The sequence below is a fragment of the Pelobates fuscus genome, chromosome 6, assembly GCF_036172605.1.
Source record: "Pelobates fuscus isolate aPelFus1 chromosome 6, aPelFus1.pri, whole genome shotgun sequence".
Lineage (NCBI taxonomy): Eukaryota > Metazoa > Chordata > Amphibia > Anura > Pelobatidae > Pelobates > Pelobates fuscus.
In genome coordinates, this window is record NC_086322.1 from 218196874 (window position 1) to 218219322 (window position 22449).

The 22449-nt window shown below is 41.7% G+C and overlaps 1 protein-coding gene across 2 annotated transcripts; it reads left to right on the forward strand.

The window, feature by feature from the left end:
• The first annotated feature begins 2116 nt into the window (after window positions 1-2116).
• On the forward strand, window positions 2117-22444 carry COPS4 (COP9 signalosome subunit 4). 2 transcript variants are annotated; one of them, XM_063458752.1, is made up of 10 exons: window positions 2121-2298; window positions 7317-7396; window positions 8122-8273; window positions 10405-10508; window positions 10684-10837; window positions 11598-11748; window positions 12181-12351; window positions 15232-15347; window positions 21087-21171; window positions 22009-22444. In XM_063458752.1, exons 1-10 carry the CDS (start codon window positions 2225-2227, stop codon window positions 22140-22142), a joined length of 1221 nt encoding a protein of 406 aa, XP_063314822.1. In that variant the 5' UTR covers window positions 2121-2224; the 3' UTR covers window positions 22143-22444. The 2 variants fall into 2 exon arrangements, with proteins under 2 accessions (XP_063314823.1, XP_063314822.1); XM_063458753.1 differs by lacking the exon at window positions 21087-21171 and having other exon boundaries at window positions 2117-2298; window positions 22009-22065.
• Window positions 22445-22449: the final 5 nt, after the last annotated feature.

The window sequence follows — 22449 nt, forward strand, 5'->3', positions numbered from 1 at the left end:
GTACATACACAGAATCACACCTTGCAGCCCTTACACATACAAACACAGATTCACACAATGCATTCCTTACACACATATCAGGACATCCCCTACACACTCCACCCCCTGTGAACAAACTCATTGGTGGAACGTGAAGGTGGACCCTGGGACCCAGACCTTGAGCTGTGTAAAGGGCCCCCCAAAAATGGAGCTGCTTCCCGTTCTCACAGAACATTGATTTTTGGGACCAGTTACAAACAGCCTCCAGAGAGCCTGTTCTACACCAGACCAGTGGAGCCAGACTGCAGCTAGAGCCCATCATCATCCTCATCTGGTTGTAAGTAGGCAATCTAGCATATTATTCGTGGCACTAATCTCTAATTTACCTCACATTAAAGAAACACTATAGTCCCCAGAAGCACTGCAGCTTAATGTAGTGGTTCTGGTGTCTTTAGCCTGTCCCTAGAGGCCTTTTAATGTAAACACGGCGGCACTCCAGCACTGGCGTTAGTTAACATGGCAGAAAAATAATTGGAAAGGGTTAGGGGGGCTACTAATAAGGATAGGGGGAGAGGGGTAGGTAGAAAAATAATTGGAAGGGTTTAGGGGGGCTACTAATATGGATGGGAGGAGGGGGGAGGTAGAAAAATTATTGGAAGGGGTTAGGGGAGTACTAATATGAAAGGAAGAGGTAGGGTGGGTTCTAATATGCATGGAAGGGGTTAGGGGGTACTAATATGCATGGAAGTGGTTAGGGGGGTACTAATATGCATGGGGTAGGGGGTTAATATGCGTGGAAGGGGTAGGTGGGGTTCTTTTGTGCATGGAAGGGGTAGGTGTGGTTCTAATATTTATGGGATGGGTAGGGGTGGTTCTAATCAGGAGGATCCCGGCGCTATATCTGGGTAAGTAAAACCCCTTCCTTGTAGTGACCCTTTAATGTTATTATTTAATCATTTATATAGCGACTGCAAATTCCGTAGCGCTGTACAATGGGATAAACAACTCCTAGTTTACGTAATAAGAATATACCCGGCGAGTAAAAATGCTATCCCCCCAGATTTTTTGGGGTTCCTACGCCCATGCAAATAACAGTAGAGTAGGGGTTGCAAAGACTGACGATTGCAGGGGAGACACGTCACCAGAGTCAGCCGAGGCAGAAGAGAGGTAGACGCTAATAGGAAGCACAGGCTATGTTGTCCAGGACATTATCTTTGCACACAATTTAGTGTATCATGCCTGTGAGTTGATTATATAACACATAAATTAGTTAAAGAATGTGTGTTAACTATCTTGTGGGCACAATCTACTAAATTGTGCACACAACAGAGTACAGTGGGTACACAACAAAAAAAAATTAACTTGTCACCTTCAGGCCTCCTTAGGACGCAAAGCATGTGAAGCAACAATTATAATATACCCGCAATCGGGAGCGTTAATTATACTGTGCACAGTTCTTTTTAAGTGCTTCTCAAAGTATTGACAGCACGTTGCATAGTGCTAGCACATCTAATTATGCGTTTGTGCAGCTCTTTCTGGGGACATATTTAAAAATGTGTGCGGGACAGAGACAAGAAAACAGGACTATCCTGCCTAACCCACGACTATTGGGAGACATGCAAAATAAAACCCAAAAATGTATAAATAAACAGGATTGGGTCGGCAACGCTTTCTACTCTGCTGAATTGGCACAAGCTCATATATTCTTCTAGGTTAAATCTTATGATGGCATTAATAAGTAAAATATTTTAAATCTTTTATTTCTATATGTCACCAATTACTAAATGTCACTCAATAAATTGCTGTGGTCTATAGTGTACCCTACAAATACATCGATACTAATATACAAACTTGAGCTGCAATTAAATATTTCTAATACACAAACATTTTTTTAAAAAAAGTAAAAATTTTCAAGTTACAAAACAGCACTTGCCATAAAGAGTTAAAAACGGAATTTAATAACAGGTGCACAAAATACTTTTTAAAAAATGTGGTGTTGAAAATAAAGTATAGCCTAGTCCTGGGCACATGAAGGGATTCATGTTTCTGCCAAGCTCACAGCCCCATGGGCTGACAGGCACGTGGAACGCAAACAGCTTTCTGGTGGAACGCAAGGCCCAACGCCTGCATATTTCCTGCTCAGTGTTTCCGAAGGCTTTGTATAGGGGAGGAAGCCGCTCCGTGAACACCAATGATGACAGCGGACGGAAGGGGCGTGTCCTAGCGCCAGGGAAACTGCAGCAAGATGGCGGCGTGTGTGAGACAGGATCTAACCCAACTTATGAATTCGAGCGGATCCCACAAGGATCTAGCTGGGAAGTGAGTGACATGAAAGCAGTGTTTATAGAGGCTGGGGGGCAGGAGGGGGGAAATATATCTGTTTAAAAAAAAAAAAAAAAAAAATGTGCATATATGGCTGAAATGTGGTATAACAACATCAATAACCATTGGAATATGTCTGTGTGTGTGTGTGTCATTGTATTGTGTGTGTCTGTCAGTCATTATATAGTGTAATTGTGTGTGTATTGTATAGTGTAATTGTGTGTGTGTGTGTATTGTATTGTATTGTATTGTATAGTGTAAGTGTGTATTGTATAGTGTAAGTGTGTATTGTATAGTGTAAGTGTGTGTATAGTGTGAGTGTGTGTGTATAGTGTGAGTGTGTGTATTGTGTATTGTATAGTGTAAGTGTGTGTGTATTGTGTATTGTATAGTGTAAGTGTGTATTGTATAGTGTAACTGTGTGTGTGTATGTATATATATATATATATATATTCATAGCAAACATAATTCATATAACATACAGAATAGCAATTCTCAAATTGCAGAATTGTGAGGAAAAGGGCATTTAATTGTGTTATCGGTAGTTTATATGTATATAATTTGACCTAGTATTTTAAATATAAACTGAAATACCTAAAATCCAGTGAGATTCCTGTATCTTCAATATGCAGGATCCAACAATGCAAACCCTGCTTTTCAGTGTTGGAGAAGCTATCTGTACACAGTACAAGCATATGGGGTAGCATTGAATAGATGCATTTAAAAAAGTGCTGGTTAATTATTTTTCTAGTAAAGCAAGAACGGTCATTAGAGTAATGGATGTGTGCTAGGACTTCAAGTTTGGATACATAGAGAAAAGGGGAAAAAAAATATATTCGCTGTTACCAGATCAGCAAAACGAACACCTGTTTAATTTTAGGGTAATTACGAAGTGCCACAAGCCCCTTTGCCGTACCGGAGAGCTACCTGCTAATCACAATAGATTTCCAGGGCACATGATGAAAGGGACACCCTATGTACCAAATTCACTACATTGTCTGACAATGTAAAACATTGCTGATTTTCGCCACACTTGCTGTCAGTCCATTCTTCTCATGAAAACATAAGTTGCTTTTGCATTTAAGCGAACCTCTCATGTCTGTCATGATGCCACCAGATGTCTTTCAGTGCTCTGACTACTTTATTTGATTTGTCCTGTTTGGGGACATTTCACCATGCTGGGCAAACCTCCCCTCTGACAGTGACAAGTTGGCTTCATTGCCAGCGTCTGAATGTTCTTATACTTCCAACCCAGCAGTAACCGCATCAGTTAGAGAGTTAACATAGTCCCTACAGCAGATTTGCTGTGCTTGCTATGCTTGGACAGCAGGAAAACCATCTGTGGGAGGTCTCGTCTGCTCTCCTTGTCTATTATTATTATTATTATCGCCATTTATATAGCCCCAACAGATTTCATAGCACGTTACAATATTATATGAGGGGGGATTTAGCTATAAATTGGACAATTACAAGAAAACTTACAGGAATGATAGGTTGAAGAGGACTCTGCTCAAACAAGCTTACAGTCTATAGGGGTGGGGTGTAAAACACATTAGGACAGGTAATAGCAGTCAAATAAGGTGGGAGTGAAGCAGAGCTGGAGGAGAGAGTAAAGTGCTGCCCTTTAGGAGAGAGCAAGAGACAGGTACGTGAGGTAGAGGTTACTCTGGGAGGCCATAAGCTTTCCTAAAGAGATGGGTTTTAAGGCTCTTCTTAAATGATTGAAGACTAGGGGAGAGTCTGATGGCAGTAGGTAGGCTATTCCATAGGAAGAGAGCCGCCCACGAGAAGTCCTGCAAGCGCGAGTTGGCCGTACAGGTGCGAGCAGCCGACAGGAGAAGATCACTGGCAGAGCGGAGAGACCGAGAAGGGGCATACCTATGAATTTGTGAAGCGATATGAGGGGCTAGAATTGGTCAATGCTTTGTAGGTATGGGTTAGCACTTTGAATTGACTCCTATAGAATACAGGAAGCCAATGTAAGGACTGACCGAGGGGTGAGGTGTGAGAGGAAAATCAGTCTGGCGGCAGCATTCATTACAGACTGTAGCGGGGCAATACAGTTTTTGGGAAGACTCTTGTGCAAGAAAGGGGCGGATGCGGGCTATGTTTTTTAAGATGAAATCTACAGGATTTGGTAACATGCTGGATGTGACTCTCAAAGGTAAGGCCAGAGTGAAATATGACACCAAGACAAGCGCGCTTGCAAGGATGGACTGATGTAGATACCACTGACTTCAAGGGAGAGAAGAAAGAGGAGGATCAGTATTAGGAGGAGGAAAGACAAGGAGTTCAGTTTTAGAGAGATTTAGTTTTAGAAAGCGAGAGGACATCCAGTCAGAGATGGAGGAAAGGCAAGCAGTGAGACATTGCAGGACGGCAGGAGAGAGGTCCGGGGAGGGGAGATATAACTGGGTGTCATCAGCGTACAGGTGGTAGTGGAATCCAAATGAGGCAATAAGTTTGCCAAGAGAGGCAGTATAAAGAGAAAATATAAGGGGACCAAGGACGGACCCTTGGGGGACTCCAACCGAGACAGGACGAAGGAATGAGGTATCATTAGAAAAGGAGTCACTGAATGAGCGTTAAGAGAGATAAGAGGAAAACCACAAGAGGACAAAGTCACAGAGACAGAGTTATTGAAGAGTTTGAAGATCAACGGTGTTAAAGGCAGCAGAGAGAAATTATTTGGTGTTGAGTCTATGCTGATAAATTGACAGGTGGGAGAAACGTATTTGAATTTTCTATTTTCTATCTATGCACTTGCTAGCACAATATATAGATATAATTCTATGTTCTTTAAAGTAACACTATAGCGTTAGGAATACAAATATGTATTCCTAATGCTACAGAGCCCTAGTCACAGTTTAGGTGCCTAGGGCCCCGCTCCGCGGTGAATAAATGGTTAATTAACCATTAATTTGCTTCCTTAATCCAGCGCCGGGCTCCCTCGGCACTGGTGACCTCTCCTCCTCCATCGCCGTCAGCTTTTGGGTAGAGCCGCATGCGCGACCAAAGGCGCAGGCATTCAAAACTGCCCATAGGAAAGCATTACTCAATGCTTTCCTATGGGGATCTTTTTTGACACTGGGATCCGTAAGGACGTCCAGTGTCAAATAAGTGCGATTTACTCTGTGTAAATCGCGGAAGCGGCCTCATATCATGGCTAAATGTTAGGTTTCTACTTCAGTTCATGTGAGCTTGGACAGCAGTTTATTGAAACAGATTCTAGTGTTGAACTACATATTCCTTAAAGGGACACTATAGTCACCTGAACAACTTTAGCTTAATGAAGCAGTTTTGGTGTATAGAACATGCCCCTGCAGCCTCACTGCTCAATCCTCTGCTATTTAGGCGTTAAATCCCTTTGTTTATGAACCCTAGTCACACCTCCCTGCATGTGACTTGCACAGCCTTCCATAAACACTTCCTGTAAAGAGAGCCCTATTTAGGCTTTCTTTATTGCAAGTTCTGTTTAATTAAGATTTTCTTATCCCCTGCTATGTTAATAGCTTGCTAGACCCTGCAAGAGCCTCCTGTATGTGATTAAAGTTCAATTTAGAGATTGAGATACAATTATTTACGGTAAATTACATCTGTTTGAAAGTGAAACCAGTTTTTCTTTCATGCAGGCTCTGTCAATCATAGCCAAGGGAGGTGTGGTTAAGGCTGCATAAACAGAAAAGGCTGCATAAACAGAAAAGAAGGCAAAAAAAAAACCCAGTTTGAAGCACAATTTTGCAACAAGCTAGGAAAAAAAATTCCTTCTTGACCCCAGAATGGCAGTCAGATTTATCTTTGGATCAAGCAGTTATTACCCTACATTGAAAGATTATATCCTTGAATATTCTGTTTTTGCAAGTATGCATCTAGTAGCTGTTTGAACATCTGTATGGACTCTGATAAAACCACTTCTTCAGGCAGAGAATTCCACATCCTGATTGTTCTTACAGTAAAAAAACCTTTCCTTTGCCTTAGACGAAATCTTCTTTCTTCCAGTCTAAACGCATGGCCTCGTGTCCTATGTAAAGTCCGGTTTGTGAATAGATATCCACACAATGGTTTGTATTGGCCCCGAATATATTTGTATAATGTTATCATATCCCCTCTCAGGCGACGTTTTTCTAAACTAAATAGGTTTAAGTTTGTTAACCTTTCTTCATAGCTGATATGTTCCATTCCTTTTATTAATTTTGTAGCCCGCCTCTGCACTTTTTCTAGTGCCATAATATCCTTCTTTAGAACAGTTGCCCAAAATTGCACAGCATATTCAATGTGTGGTCTTACCAGTGATTTATAAAGAGGCAAAATGATATTCTCGTCCCGAGAATGAATGCCCTTTTTCATGCATGACAATACCTTACTGGCCTTGGCCACTGCTGATTGACATTGCACATTGTTGCATAGTTTGTTCTCTATAACAATTCCCAAGTCCTTTTCGTGTGTTGTTATCCCTAATTCGCTTCCATTAAGGGTATACGTTGCTTGTGTATTCTTTACGCCGAAGTGCATAACTTTGCATTTTTCAACATTAAATTTCATCTGCCATTTGAGTGCCCAGTCCTCCAGTCTATCTAAATCCCTCTGCAGCAAAGTAATATCTTGCTCACATTGTATTATTTTACAAAGTTTTGTGTCATCTGCAAACACTGAAACATGACTTTCAATGCTGTCTTCAAGATCATTTATATACATGTTAAATAGAAGGGGTCCCAGAACAGATCCCTGAGGGACACCACTTGCCACCTCTGTCCAGCTTGAAAATTTACCATTAACGACAACTCGTTGTACTCTGTTTTTAAGCCAATGTTCTACCCAAGAACAAGCATTTTCATCTAGACCGATTTCCTTGAGTTTGAACACTAATCTCCTGTGTGGAACTGTATCAAATGCCTTGGCAAAATCCATCATATAGCGGTTGTATAATGGCCATATTTTGTGTGTGTGTGTGTGTGTGTAATTTTTTATTTTTTTATTATTTGATTTCCTTATTTTTTATTTTTTTTATATTATAGGTATCGTCAAATACTAGAAAAGGCTCTTCAGCTTCCTGGACAAGAACAACTTGAAGCTCTAAAAGCATTTGTTGAAGCAAGTAAGTTTAAAAAAAATAAAAAGGACTTAAACAACAAAAACAGCATGATCCAGGGGAATTTGTACACTACTTAGCATGCCATACCTCTAGCGGGGAAATTCCAAATGAGACTGTCACTCAGTGTTAAACTATTCAAAAACGGGTTACAGAGCCATAGAGCCTAGGGACTCCAGGCATCATAACCACTTCGATAAGTTGACGTGATCATGCTTCCCTTGAGTATCCCTTTTAATTCTATGGAGACTTAATTAATGTAAAGTCTGTAAGAGCTTGCCCAAATTGATGCAGCTGCATCCCATATTTTCATGTATGCGTTGCTCACCATGAATTGTGGTATGCAGGGCAGGTGTAAACTAAGCAGTCCTGTGTATTTGTGGCCACTGCTTAGCTGGAGGTCTAAGCATTCTTCAGGTATCTTTATATTTTTATATCTTTATATTGCCGTACAGAGCAGAGTTTTGGTCTCTCCTGATCATTCCTGCACAATGTATTCATCACCTTTATACCCGGCCTAAAATGACTTTTCATACAGCTGATGCATGACAGATAAGTAATTAATCATATTCCTTGTTATATTCGTAAGGGATTTATGACAGGTAAGTAATTTATCATATTCTTTGTTATACACATTTGCCACTATTGTCTTGTCTTAAAAATTAAACTATTCTTCCCTCACTTCCCTTGTCTACAAATAAACGAGTAATGAAGGATTATTTTATTTTCAGTGGTAAATGAAAATGTCAGCTTGGTGATCTCGCGTCAGCTGCTCACTGACTTCTGCACTCACCTACCCAATCTGCCTGATAATATAGCAAAGGAAATATATCATTTCACCCTGGAAAAGATCCAGCCCAGAGTCATTTCTTTTGAAGAGCAGGTGAGAGATTAAATCTTTATGAAGCTGCAAGCATGCAATCTTCTTCTCACCCACACTGCTGCTCAGAATGCTGTCATGTGTATGTGAAGGCAGTCTAAAGCAGATACAAATGTATTTAGTGGTGCTATCTAAAAAAAAAAAAAAATGATCACAAAGCACAGGTACACTTACATCATAGTTTGGCACTTCTTAAAAATTGTTGCCAGGTAGAATTCAGGACACAGTGGAATTGTTTTCTCTGTTCAGCTATGGAAAGACCGGTGTTTTCTATAGCTGAATATCAATATGAAACCATCAGAACATTGGCCCAGTATATAATAATCGTTGTAAGTCTGAAATTATGCTCAATAAATTGTGGGAGGAAAAGTCAATTATTAATACACAGCGACATATTCAATGGACATTCCATGCACCTAAAGCACTTTCAGCCTGCGGAAGTGCTTTGTAGAATATGTCTTTTTGTTTTTTCATTTTGCAAAAAGGGCAGGTTTCAGTACAAATTAGCACCTTTTTAAATCAACCTTACACCTCCTCTGCTGTTAATCACACGACCTGTTCTCTTTCTGGTTGTTTTGCTCAGTAGAGCTAAGCTCAAGAAACAGGCAATTGCCCAGAGCATCTGCCTTGCAAAGAATTCTAATTGAGCTGCATTGGGAAGTCTGTGATTGGATAGCCACAAAACAAATTTGGGCTGGGTTAGAAGGCGAGTGTGACGGAACGCCGTAACTGAGTACTATACCCACCGATTCCCACATGCTTGCCTGCTTATTGTTTTCAGGTCAGGGCTATAACAATGTATTGCTTGTCTGTGCCTCTCCCCCTCCCCTCCCATTTCTGAATGTATTGCTTGTCTGTGCCTCTTCCCCTCCACCATCCTTTTTCTGTCCTAGTAGGGCGTTGTCCCTGGGACACTGCCAGCCCAGTTTAAACTAGCAGCTTTGTCCCTCCTCCAGCTCCCATCAGGATCATGGGAATGATTGCCCATGGGTGTTGGGTTGGAAGGCTTTTGCAAAGGTGGATTTCTCTCTACCTGAGAGGGAACTGAACTCTCTCAGGCACAGAGGATCATGGGAGGGATGACCCTGTAATGTTGTGTTGCTTTGTCCCTCCTCCATCTCCCATCAGGATCATGGGAAGGATTGCCTGGGGTGTTGGGTTGGAAGCTGTGTGTGGCCCTGATTAAAGAGTTAGTTGTGTTGTACTCCCAGAGCTGTGTCTCGTCCAGTTACTGGGGGGAAATGGATGCCTGCTTGTTGTAAGGGTTCCGACTGGCTGAAGGAAGGTATTAGCAGAGGTAACCGGTTGGGTTACCCAGGGTCTACTACAATTGGTTGGCACCGGTGGGATTGTACTTCCCAGCCGAATGGAACCAGCATTGGTTAATCAAACAAGCATGGCACCTAGCTACACTGAGGAAGAGTTTGACAGGATGCTAAAGAGACTGCTGGCTTACTATGGGCCCAACCCCGCTGAGAAATACGTACAGCACACAAGGAAAATAGTGGCCGAGTACCTGCAGCGCATGGCAAAACTGGCAAGCGAGAGGGCACGGTGGGGATACCCACGCCCCAGCAACAGAATGCAGTCACAGGAGAATTCTCTCTCCGGCACAGAGGATCATGGGAGGGATGATCCTGTAATGTTGTGTTGGAAACCCCTTGCATGGGGCTTTTGCAAGAAAGCGTTAGTTGTGTTGTACTCCCAGAGCTGTCTCGTCCAGATACAAGTGAGAAATGGATGCCTGCTTGTTATAAGGGTTCCTGAGTGGCTGAAGGAAGGTATTAGCGGAGGTAACCGGTCGTGTAACCCGGGGTCCGCTACAGGGAGGACTTGCCAAATCTGCAGACAAGAGATATGCAGCTATATATACACCGCAATGACTAAAAATGCATAAATAATTGCATGCATGTTTTCATTGGGGGTATATCTGCTATATTGTACAAAACTAAATTCCATTGGAGTGTTCTTTTAAAATGCATGTATAAAGTCACCACACACAGTGACCTGGCTGCTATGTTTTGTAAAGCACTAGTTTACACTATTATGTAAATAGCCTAAACTCATAAAAGCTTGTGAGTAACTAGAATGTAGCATGTTAGAGAGCTGTTGCTAATTAAATGGCATTTCACAGGTTGCATCAATTAGACAGCACTTGGCATCCATTTATGAGAAGGAAGAAGACTGGAGAAATGCAGCCCAGGTACTCGTTGGGATACCTCTGGAAACCGGACAGAAGTAAGATCATCTCTCTCTATGTTTTTTGTAGATTGGCTTGCTAATATCAACTCTTGTATTTTAACTTTTTATTTTCTTCATTCTGAGCTAGATATACTCTCTTCAAGCCCAACACTCAGAGAGATATAAAATTGTGTGCATGTTTCTTGAATGTTCAATTTTTGTTTTCGAACAGGCAGTACAATGTAGACTATAAACTAGAGACCTACCTTAAAATTGCTCGATTGTATCTGGAAGATGATGATCCTGTGCAGGCTGAAGCTTACATAAATAGGGCTTCTTTGCTGCAGAATGAGTCTACCAATGAGCAGCTGCAGATCCATTACAAGGTATGTTTGTGATTATAGTGTCACCAATGGCATACGTATGATTATCGCAAAAATATATCTTGTGTTAATTAGTAGTTGCAAATATTGTAAAAACAACCAACACGGAAGTAGTCAATCACAACTATTTGTTATTGTTTTTCTCCTTGATTTACCACGAACCAATATATCTCTTTGTGCTGTACAATTTAAATATGGGTCAATTGACAAAATCACATCAAATTTCATTTCACCTGGTGGTGAGCTTACCATTTAGTGTATCACATGAAATACCTAGAAAGAATGGAGGCTGAAGAAAGGTAGCTCATGCATCCTAAAGAAAGAATGATGCTCTCTCCCCATCAATGGCTGCTTATTGCTGCACAAATTAATGCTTCCTTATTATTATTTTATTATTTATATAGCGCCAGCTAATTCCGTAGCGCTGTACAATGGGTGTACTAACAGACACGTAATTGTAACCAGAGAAATGGACGCACAGGAACAGAGGGGTTGAGGGCCCTGCTCAATGAGATAGCTGAGTGTCAGAAAAGAAGGCCGCATGATGGATGCCTTCAGACAACACTTCCGTGTTAAACTATTCAAAAACAGCATAACACTGGAAGATAAAATGGCACCGGGGACTTGGGGAACCATAACAACTTCATTGGAATTAAGTGGTTATGGTACCCATAGTGTTCCTTTAAATTCATCATTTTCATTATTAAAAAAAAAAAAAAAAAACCTTAACAGATTTTGTGACATTTGTATGTCCCCTTTCTAGGTTTGCTATGCCCGTGTTCTTGATTACAGAAGAAAATTTATTGAAGCTGCACAAAGGTATAATGAGTTGTCCTACAAAACCATAGTTCATGAAAGTGAAAGGATGGAAGCATTAAAGCATGCATTGCATTGCACTATACTGGCTTCTGCAGGTAATGCACACTTAGTATGATATATTGTTCACTCACCCTCATTTATATTCCTGAATGCCCATCCATCATTGATATAAGCTAGGGCCCTGATATTTGTGTGTTCGCATATTTCTGTGTTGTTGTTTGTGTAGTCTTGTATGAATGCAAGTTTTGTCTGAATTTGTAGAATTTTTATATATCTGTTTTTGTTTAATTAGACTATTAGAATACATGTATACTACAACTGAAAATGTTTATTCTGTACAAACTGCCACAGTTTTGAAACAAACTAATTGAACATAGTTCTAGAGGATTTAGAAGTAGGATTTTACTTTACTAGAAATGAGTTAATGCAAAATAAATATTTTTGTGTAAACACTCCTTTCTGTTCCAGGACAAAGACCCCATCCACAAAGCAATATGTATTTACAGAAATGGTTTCATGTCTTGTAGGACAGCAGCGTTCCAGAATGCTGGCAACCTTGTTCAAGGATGAACGATGCCAGCAGCTTGCAGCCTATGGAATTCTAGAAAAGATGTATCTGGACCGGATCATCAGGGGAAACCAGCTCCAAGAGTTTGCAGCCATGCTTATGCCTCATCAGAAAGCCACCACTGGAGATGGTATGAATCTCAAAACTCTAGTGCTAAACTAGTTAGATAGTTGCCACATCACATTATCTTTGCTTGATCCATAGAGCGCATTAGGGCTTCCCCACACGAAAGCATTGAAACAATGCTTTCCTATGGTGATTTTGTAGATGCTGGAAGTACTCATCTAAAGCTTAAAGACGTCCAGCTTCTTTTCATTGAGTTAAACTCCATGAAAAGCCATATGTTGGCTGTTTAGAGGTTGTCTTAACCCTGCAATGCAAACATTGCAGATTCTCTGATTATAGCCTTCTAGATCCTGCAAGAGCATCGGGGGTGTTATTAAAGTTGCAGGAGATAAAAACTTATAAAGAAATGTAGCATCAGACTGAAAATTTAAAAAAATGTTTTTCATGTTGGCTATGTGAGTCACAGCCATGGGAGGTGTGGCTATGGCTGCATGGACAGAAACCAACCTGATTTAACTCCTACATGGTTGTGAATTAAGCAGTGAAACTGCAAGGTCATTCATGATCTATACACCCAAACTGCTTTATTAAGCTAAAGTTGTGTTGATACAAACAGGTATAAACTTGTGTGTGGAAAAAGGGTGCTTAATAGATAGAAAATATAGATAAGATATGTTTGTAGCGGCTGTATAACACTTCGTTGATATCTCAAAAATCCACAAAATCAGAGAAACAAAAACAAAACTAAAACTTGTTGTTTAGGTGATATACCCCACCTCCCAAACAACTAAGTGTGAGTGCAGCGCTAACAAAATTGTTTAAATGACTTACCCCTCAAGATTTCAGGGTTTGTTTCGTATACATAAAATAGAAACAAAATCATGCAAAATAGTATAATATTTCTACAATTAAAAGTTCCATGTACAGTGGAAGGTAGATGTGCATCCAACGCTCATTTGTTAGTCTTTTGTTGATATAGGCTCTAAACCGAGCAGCCTCTGTAAAGTTGGGTTGATACAAACAGGTATAAACTTAGTGTGTGGAAAAAGGGCGCTAGACAAATAGATATGTTTGTAGCAGCTGTATAACACTCCGTGGATATTATAACAATATTATACTATTTTGCATGATTTTGTTTCTATTTTATGTATACGAAACAAACCCTGAAATCTTGAGGAGTAAGTCATTTATACAATTTTGTTAGCGCTGCACTCACACTTAGTTGTTTGGGAGGTGGGGTATATAACCTAAACAACAAGTTTTAGTTTTGTTAAAGTTGTGTTAATGCCTATTGTATCCCTCTTAAAATAAAAACATTTGCAAAACTATGTACGTTGTGAGGTTATCAGAGGCAGTTTTACTCTAAGCCAAAAAAAAAAAAACATGGGACTCCTTAGCTATGGTCCAGGCAACATGTCAACCCAAAAAGTTTTATTTCTTGAGTTTGTGCTAAGACATGGAAAAGATCTTCTTTGAGTGGGTTCCCAAAAGCTCAATCCTTTATGTCTGGTGTTTCTTGTCAGATTTGTTTGGGTTGCACTGTAGACATGGAAATTTGGAAATCCCTTATTTGTTAGGCTTCTGGAAGACTGACTGTGATATATAGGTAAACCAAGAAGGATTGTGTAGCAGTGACATCTACGTAAATCTCAAAAGCTGGCGAGTACAATTTAAAGGACCACTATAGTGCCAGGAAAACAAACTTGTTTTATTGGCTCTATAGGGTCTTTACGTCCCCCCCACCCTCGGGGTGCCACTCCCACCGGGCTGAAGGGGGAGAAAGGGGTTAAACGCTTACCTTTCTCTAGCGCCGGGCTCCCTCGGCGCTGGGGACTCTCCTCCCTCTTCCGATGTCATCCACCGCATGCGCGGCAAGAGCCATGCGCGCATTCAATCAGTCCATAGGAAAGCATTTCTCAATGCTTTTCTATGGACGTCAGCGTCTTCTCACTGTGATTTTCACAGTGAGAAGCGCCTTTAGCGGCTGTCAATGAGAGAGCCACTAGAGGCTGGATAAACCCTCAGTGAAACATAGTAGTTTCTCTGAAACTATATTTACAGCTGTAGGGTTAAAACTAGATGGACCTGGCACCCAGACCACTTCATTGAGCTGAAGTGGTCTGGGTGCCTATAGTGGTCCTTTAATGAATACCTGACCTGATTCTCATATGGCATTTTTCAAGTCCAAGAAACACTATAATGTTAAATAAAAATATATTAATTTGTAAGTTTTTGAGTGTTTTTAATTCCCCAGTCACCTTTTATCTAGTCGCACACCCATTCTCATTAAAGCAGCCACTGCTGTAGAATAATTATTCTGATGATCCCTGGCCCAATCCAATGCTTCTCACAGAAGAATTATTGGCATTCTGCTTCATCATATTGTGTGATCCTCAAAGTAAAGATATTCAATTTGTGAGACGAGACGGACAAGAGCCCTTGATTAACTTTGTCCACTAGTCTATATAGTTTATAACTATAATGATGTCAGCACTTTTAGCTAAAACTCTAGCCATATAACATAATCTCATTTTGTTCTTGGTATACACACACATTTCAGAATTCTCAGACAAAAAAGCAACGTGACTTATTGAAAGCATCTGTTATTTATGCTCATTCCAAACACCCATATCTAATGGGAATGTGTGGATAGAATATACAATAGTCTCTGTGACCACCACTAGAGTTGCGGTTTCTCAACAAATGTAAAAATTGCTATTTCTAAGAAACTACCATGTTTACATTTTTCACACTGCAGGAAGAAACTAGCGTACAATCTAGAGTATGATGTTACTGTTTTGGTACTTGGTGTCTGTTTAAGAGTGACATACATAGATTTAGGATTAGTGAATAAATCAGTGAGTAAATGAATTCAGTGTACATTAGGTTACAGATATACCACTACATATACCCTTTTGATTCTTTCTCTACTCGATATCCAAAGGATCAAGTATTTTGGACAGAGCCGTCATAGAACATAACTTGTTATCAGCAAGCAAACTCTACAACAACATTACCTTTGAGGAGCTTGGAGCCTTGTTGGAGATACCAGCTGCCAAGGTAGGCTTGTATGTGTGTGTATGTGTTAAATTCTTTAGTTAGCAAACTTATCCCACATTGACAGTTATATAGTATGTGGGCAATGTTTCTCTGACCAAAGCGGTAAGTTGGTTCAAAAACTAATTGTGAAAGAGTTTGGCCATGATCATTACATAAGAAGGGAATCTCTTGCTAAAACCAATATGCTTACAAGTATAATTTTATCATACTGTTTTTAGGAATAGCAATTGATAGCTTCTTTTGGCTGGGATAACCGGAAGGACTAGCGATCTAAATCAAAGGGAATCTGAGAAACTTTTACAACAGGGTAACTGATTCTAAATGGAGAGAGACTCCAGCCAAAGCCTTGCAAATATTTCCCCAGGTACAACCTTCCTGAACCTCATTCAAATCAGCCTCCCAGTGTTTGATATATGTCAAATCTTCTCAAATGCATGAGTGAGAACACATGAAAGTATAAATGGTCGAGAGTAATCCATTTTGGTTGGAGCCTTTGTCACATAAATCCTCAACCAGTGTGAGCTCCTTATTTGCTATAGATTTATTATTGCCTTTGAAAGGAAAGTCTCTAATTTGAAGAAAACAAAAATAATCCCGAGAGGAGAAGAGCACAAATCAACAAAGTTCATTAAAATCAAGAGGTGGGTCACATGTCCAGAAATGTTTGTACCTCTGTACTCCAGCCTCCTCAAGGTTATTTAAGTCTCTGGCATGCAAACCAGGGGAGAAATTTCTACTACAGAGTATGGAAGACCGGGTTCTATGTTTAAATCCTGGCATAAATCCCTTTCTCATCTACTTTCTAATGTAGATCATAATGGCACACTCTAACTATATATATATATATCTATATATATATATATATATATATTACACTCTGCTACAATGTAAAGTAGTAAGTATACAGCCCGTATAACAGTTTAAATTTGCTGTACCCTCAAAATAACTCTACACACAGCCATTATTGTCTAAACTGTTGGCAACAAAAGGGATTACACCCCTAAGTGAAAATGTCCAGTGAGATACTGTATAACAATGACAGACAAAACAGTTTGTGTATTTACATATTTTCATTTTAAACAGAGCAAAAAACATGAAATAAGAGGATTAAATTAACCCCAAAAAGTCTGCATGCTAAAATTTTTGTCTTTGGGGGGCAGGGCCGGGCCGCCGAGCGGTCGCAGGGAAGAGCAGCTCCTGCATAATAGGCCCCATCCACGCTATAAATCGTGACTTACACAGAACCGGCGACCAACAACTGCGACGCATACGAGCTACCGGAGCCGGGGAGAGGCTTGCTCCCGGAGTTCTAGTCCCCCGGAGGAGGGTTCCCTGCAGCATCCAGCCTGGCGGTGAGTGGAGTGGACGGCCGCCGCTCCGCTATCCTGCCCAACGGAGCCCGTCATGCACACGGCACAACGGCGGTTCCGGTCCTGATCCCCCCCCCCCCCTCCGGACCGGGGGGGGCGTGATCCCGGTCCATGCCCCAAAACTACGCTCGGAGGCACTACTAGACCACCATGCAGGCCCAGGGCCAAGATGGCGGAGGCCACGTGTGCGGGGACTGAACTGCAGAGCCTAAGACAGATAGCAGATACAACCTGGCATGGAGCACAAGGCTGCAAACATATGATGTCCCACACCGTAAAGCGGTACCCAAGTCCAGAGACACATCGGACGCAAAGCACTAAAGACCCTGCACGATGCACTACTCACGTGGACGGGCCTGCCCATGAGACCGCTCGCCCTTCTTCTGGGTTGGGCGCTCACCAAGAGGAACCCCTCTGCAGCCTGCCATACACCCTGGGAGAAGAACGGGATCGGAACCCAGGGCCCACGATCCTGCTGATGGGATCAATGGCATAAGGGCACGAGCGCCTACGAAAGCCTCAGGCAGAAGGCTGGTGGCCCACGGACGCAGTACCGCCACAACACCGGGGAAACTTAAAAACGAGCAATATTCACCTCGAGGCGCAACAGCATACCCGGTGGAGTATGAGGACGAGCAGGGGGAGACAAACTGACACACTAGCCACTACCACGCGGACTTACAAATGCTTATCCTGGACTTGGGCCAAAACCCTTGAAACAGCCAGTCGGAACATATTTGTAAGCTGCTTTGATCTGCCTGGTCAACTAACCGCACACACTTCGGGGCTCAGCGGGTAGGGCCTGTACCCATCGGGGCGTAACGGGCATACGATACTGGGCAGCATGCAGCACCAAGCGGGATATAATAAATCTAAGCATTTACCATGTATACTGTGATTTCGTCATCAGTCTTCTAAATGTGACCAGTCATACATGAATATTCTTTAGCCCATACTAAACGGCGAAACCTTAATTGTGTTAATTTTGTTGGCCCTTTCATAACTCTTTGTGATAGGCAAGATTCAACAATGTTAAGCCTGTACAATTTACAATGTTCCTGTCTTAATGCTCCAGCCCTACCAGGGCCGGATTAACATAGGGGCTGATGGAGCTGCAGCTCCAGGCCCAGGCCCATGGAATAGGCCCATTTAAAAAAAAAAACAATTTTTTACACACTACTCTTAGACTTGCCATCTGACTGGTATTTTACTGGTTTGCCACCTGACTGGTATTTGAGGCTGCCTGCCCGTGCCAGTATTGCAGTAATACCGGCAATACAAATGCAGGTATTTTTCTCAGAATAAATGGAGATTACTCTGCAATACCAGCACCAGCCAGTAGGGGTCACTGTGTTTGGAGAGAGGCAGGGATAGGAAGTTACAGCATATCCCTGCCTCTCTCTACTACTTACTGATCCGTATGGGAGCAGCAATATAGCACAGTCCAGACAGCGGCTCTACAGCTCAGGTAAGAGAGGGATGGGGGGAAAGGCAGCAGGGACACATGGGGACACTGAGACACTAGGGGACACTGAGGCACTAGGGGACATATGGGGACATTGAGACACTAGGGGAAACAGACACTAGGGGACAAATGTGGATAGAGACACTAGGACACAGACACTGGGAGACCTGGAAACACTGGGACACATGGGGATGCTGAGACACATGGGGATGCTGTGAAACATAGGGACATTGGGAGACACTGAGAAATTGGGACACAGAGACACTATGTCCCCATTTCTCCCAGTGTCCCCATGTCCCCATCCAGTGTCGCTAGTGTCTCAGTGTCCCCAAGTCTCTCAGTGTGCCTAGTGTCCCTATATGTCCCAGTGTTCCCATGTGTCTGTCTCCCAGCCAGTGTCCGATAGTCTCCCAGTGTCCCCATGTCTGTGTCCCTAGTGTCTTAGTGTCCCCAAATGTTTCAGTGTCCCCATGTCTCCCAGTGTCCCTATATGTCCCAGTGTCCCCATGTTTATGTCCACAACTGTCCCCATGTCTCCTAGTGTCTCCAAGTGTCTGTCTCCCAGCAAGTGTCCCCAGTTTCCCCTAGTCTCTCAGTGTCTGTGTTCCCATGTCTCTGTGTCCCTAGTGTCTTAATGTCCCCATGTCTCCCTAAATGTCTGTGTCCCCGGGTCTCTCTGTGTCCCCGGGTCTCTCTGTGTCCCCGGGTCTCTCTGTGTCCCCGGGTCTCTCTGTGTCCCCGGGTCTCTCTGTGTCCCCGGGTCTCTCTGTGTCCCCGGGTCTCTCTGTGTCCCCGGGTCTCTCTGTGTCCCCAGTATCCTAGTGACATGGGGACACACTGAGACATTGGGACACTGGGAGAAATGGGGACACTGGGAGAAATGGGGACACTGGGAGAAATGGGGACACTGGGAGAAATGGGGACACTGGGAGAAATGGGGACACTGAGACACTGAGAGACTAGGGGACTGGGCGACATGGGGACACTGAGACACTGAGAGACTAGGGGACTGGGCGACATGGGGACACTGACACTGTGATACATAGGGACACTGAGACACTGGGTGACTTGCGAGACTGAGACACTGGGAGCAATCCATCTATACAGCAGAATCAAACTGTGAGTAGTCTGTTGGTGATTTTACAGAATTTTCTCTGATGTCACTCCTTGTGATTATACAAATGATTAAGGCTGGTATTTTTTTTCCAAGAAAGGTGGCAACCCTAACTACTCTTCACATACTCTTGTTTAAAGGAGCACTATATGGTAAGGAACACAATCATGTATGTCTGACCCTATTATGTAAAAAAACACCACCCTGGCACCTTCTTGCCTCCCTAAGTATATTAAAATATAACTTGTATTCAAGTCTGCAGCTGCTTGCTCTGCCTCTGAACTGACTGTCTGCTGACATCATCAGAAGTGGTGGTCTGAGCAAATTACAATACTTCCCCATAAGATTGGCTGAGACTGTCAACTATGCAGATCAGGGGCAGAGCCAGCACAAGTCCAACATAGCCCTGGCCAATCAGCATCTCCTCATAAAGATAAATTGAATCAATGCATCTGTATGAGGAAAGTTCAGTGTCTGCATGCCGAGGGTGGAGACACTGAATGGCAGTGCTGCACACTAGGCAGTACTGCCCCAGGAAGCACCTCTAGAAGCCATCTAAGGAGTGCCCAGTGGAGTTATTTTCTCTGAAAAGACAGTGTTTACTGCAAAAGGCCTGGATGGAATGATTCTACTTACCAGACCAAATACAATAAGCTGTAGTTGTTATGGTGACTATAGTGTCCCTTTAAGTTTGGAAGCTTAAGAGGGATGTATGGGAACAAAACTTGTGTGGACTGGCTGACAATAAAATTAGTTTGGTTAATGCAGACGCTGGTCTCTCTAACACTGTGGCATGTCCCTTTTCTTCTACACTCACTACATACACCTTTTCTCTGTCTCAGACTATATACCAGGAACTTCTGCCTGCTAGTAAGAAGGTAAGGAGACAAGTGGACATGTGAGTGCTAGGGGACCGTCCTTAGAAAGCATGGAGTGAGCGCATTTTAGGATGCATTTATGTCAAGCTCAGGGTGCTGCCTGCAAAGTATGCCCTTAGTTGGACAGCCTGCAGGATTGGCTGGCAGCCTGACATGCATTCATGCCAGGCTGTCCTTCAAATTCTTTAGACAGACATGGCATGACTGTTTTAGTGTTTTTGGTCAATAAGATCCCGTAATTAGGCCCATCATAATTGTCAGCACCAGGCCCAGTGTGCTCTTAATCTGGCCCTGAGCCCTACTAATGTCATTTATGTGTAGCTATAAGGATCTAAGGGGTGATGTTGTCTATCTCACATCTAAGCATGTACCCAGCAAATCGTAAACAGTATATACTGCCTGCATGCTCCCTTTGTTTTATTTTCTTTGCCTTCAAGCCACTTAATCTTTAGCCTCAGCATAGCACAACATGTAATTGTATATTTAACATGTACTATTTACAGCTGTGAATTCCCTAACATGTATCTAAAATTGCACATTTCCCTCTTCTTTTTCTGTATCCCAATTCAATTGCCTCAATAAAAGAAAGATTGACAACATTTTTGTCTTTGGCAAGCTCAAATACTGTACCCAATAAAAATGTTAACACAATCTAAAAAGGATCATTTACAGTTACTTCGGTCCCTTTAAATATGCACATGATTGTGCAGATTGCATGGTAAATAGTGTCATTAGTTTATAATGTGTAAATGCCTAAAGTTTGCAAACTTGTTCCCCTCCGTTCTACATACTTCCTTTAGAACTAAAAAGGGGTGGATTTTTAAACTTATTTTTCAGGAAAGCATGCTTTTGTACTTATTTTTACTACCAGTTAATTTCTTTATTTTTTTTTTGCGATTTTCTTTTTCCTAGGCAGAAAAAATTGCATCTCAGATGATTACAGAGGGTCGGATGAATGGTTTCATTGACCAGATTGATGGTATTGTACATTTTGAAAGTAAGTGTTTCCTCAATAACTCTTTTAATGTAAGACATAGTATGATCAAATATAAATAGCAGTGGCGACTGCCTTTGAAAATGTATATGGAGCTGGCTGGGAGTCATAGAATAGGTTTATGAACATCTGCAGTTTGCCAACACTGATCCATAATTATAAAGGTTCAGTGTAAGCACCATTGTAACGTTGTCTTATTGTAAAATTAATTGTGAAGATTGTACCTTATAAAATCACTGAAGCTATAAGATGTAACACAGCAAAATAGTTTTCACTTCCTCCTTTGCTTTGTCAATTTTGTGCTTGCTTTATCTGCACCCATCACTTGGCAGATTACAGCACAGCATGGTTCACAAAATTATGATGCTTGTGAATATACTAAACGTACCCATGCTATAGCGGTCATCCGTTTATAAAGCATTTCTCATCCTCTGTAATGAGTGGAATAGCTGATGGGGAACAGACTACTCATCACATATTGAGAAGCTCCAGATTGGTGTAGCCTCTTCCTAAATATGCACGTAGCCTTTCTCACTGTGCAGCTTTAGGATGTATCAAGAAAGATAATTTTTTCCCTTTCATTAACTAGGGATAATTTTTCGACCTGTTGTTTACCTTTAGCTTAATAAGCAGAAATGCTAATGAATCTGGTTGTTCATTAAAAAAAGATAACTGTTATTTGGGAACTGCATCTACCATGATATTTGTCCACCTAAGCATCGTGTGAAATGCAGTTCACAAATTGACTGCCAAAATTAGTCATTGCTGCTCTAGGTTAAGTTTAGAAGCTAATTATGTTTCGTAAGTCATTAAAGTATTATCATTTTTGTTTTTTCTTAGCACGTGAAGCTTTGCCAACATGGGATAAGCAGATTCAATCTTTATGTTTCCAAGTGAATAATCTGTTAGAAAAGATTAGCCAGACTGCGCCTGAGTGGACGGCTCAAGCAATGGAAGCACAGATGGCACAGTGAGCATTGAGTACACTCTACTGAAAGATTGACTTCAATTTCACAGTATGGTCAGAAGCGGTTTTGCAGAATATACCTAACCATGCATTTGCCACAGGCTAAAGAAGATGTTTCCAGTGGCCCTGTCTAACCATTCTCCTGCTTAACAATTTTGTGTTTTCTTTGTTTGTTTTTTTCCCCTCAAAACAGACATTTCAGTAAATATTTAATGTGTTGTGACTTTTTTAGGTCATGGCACTGAATATGAAAGTTGGGGTTGGATGAGGAGACAGAAATAAAACGTATGCACTTATGATGTTTTCAAATTTGG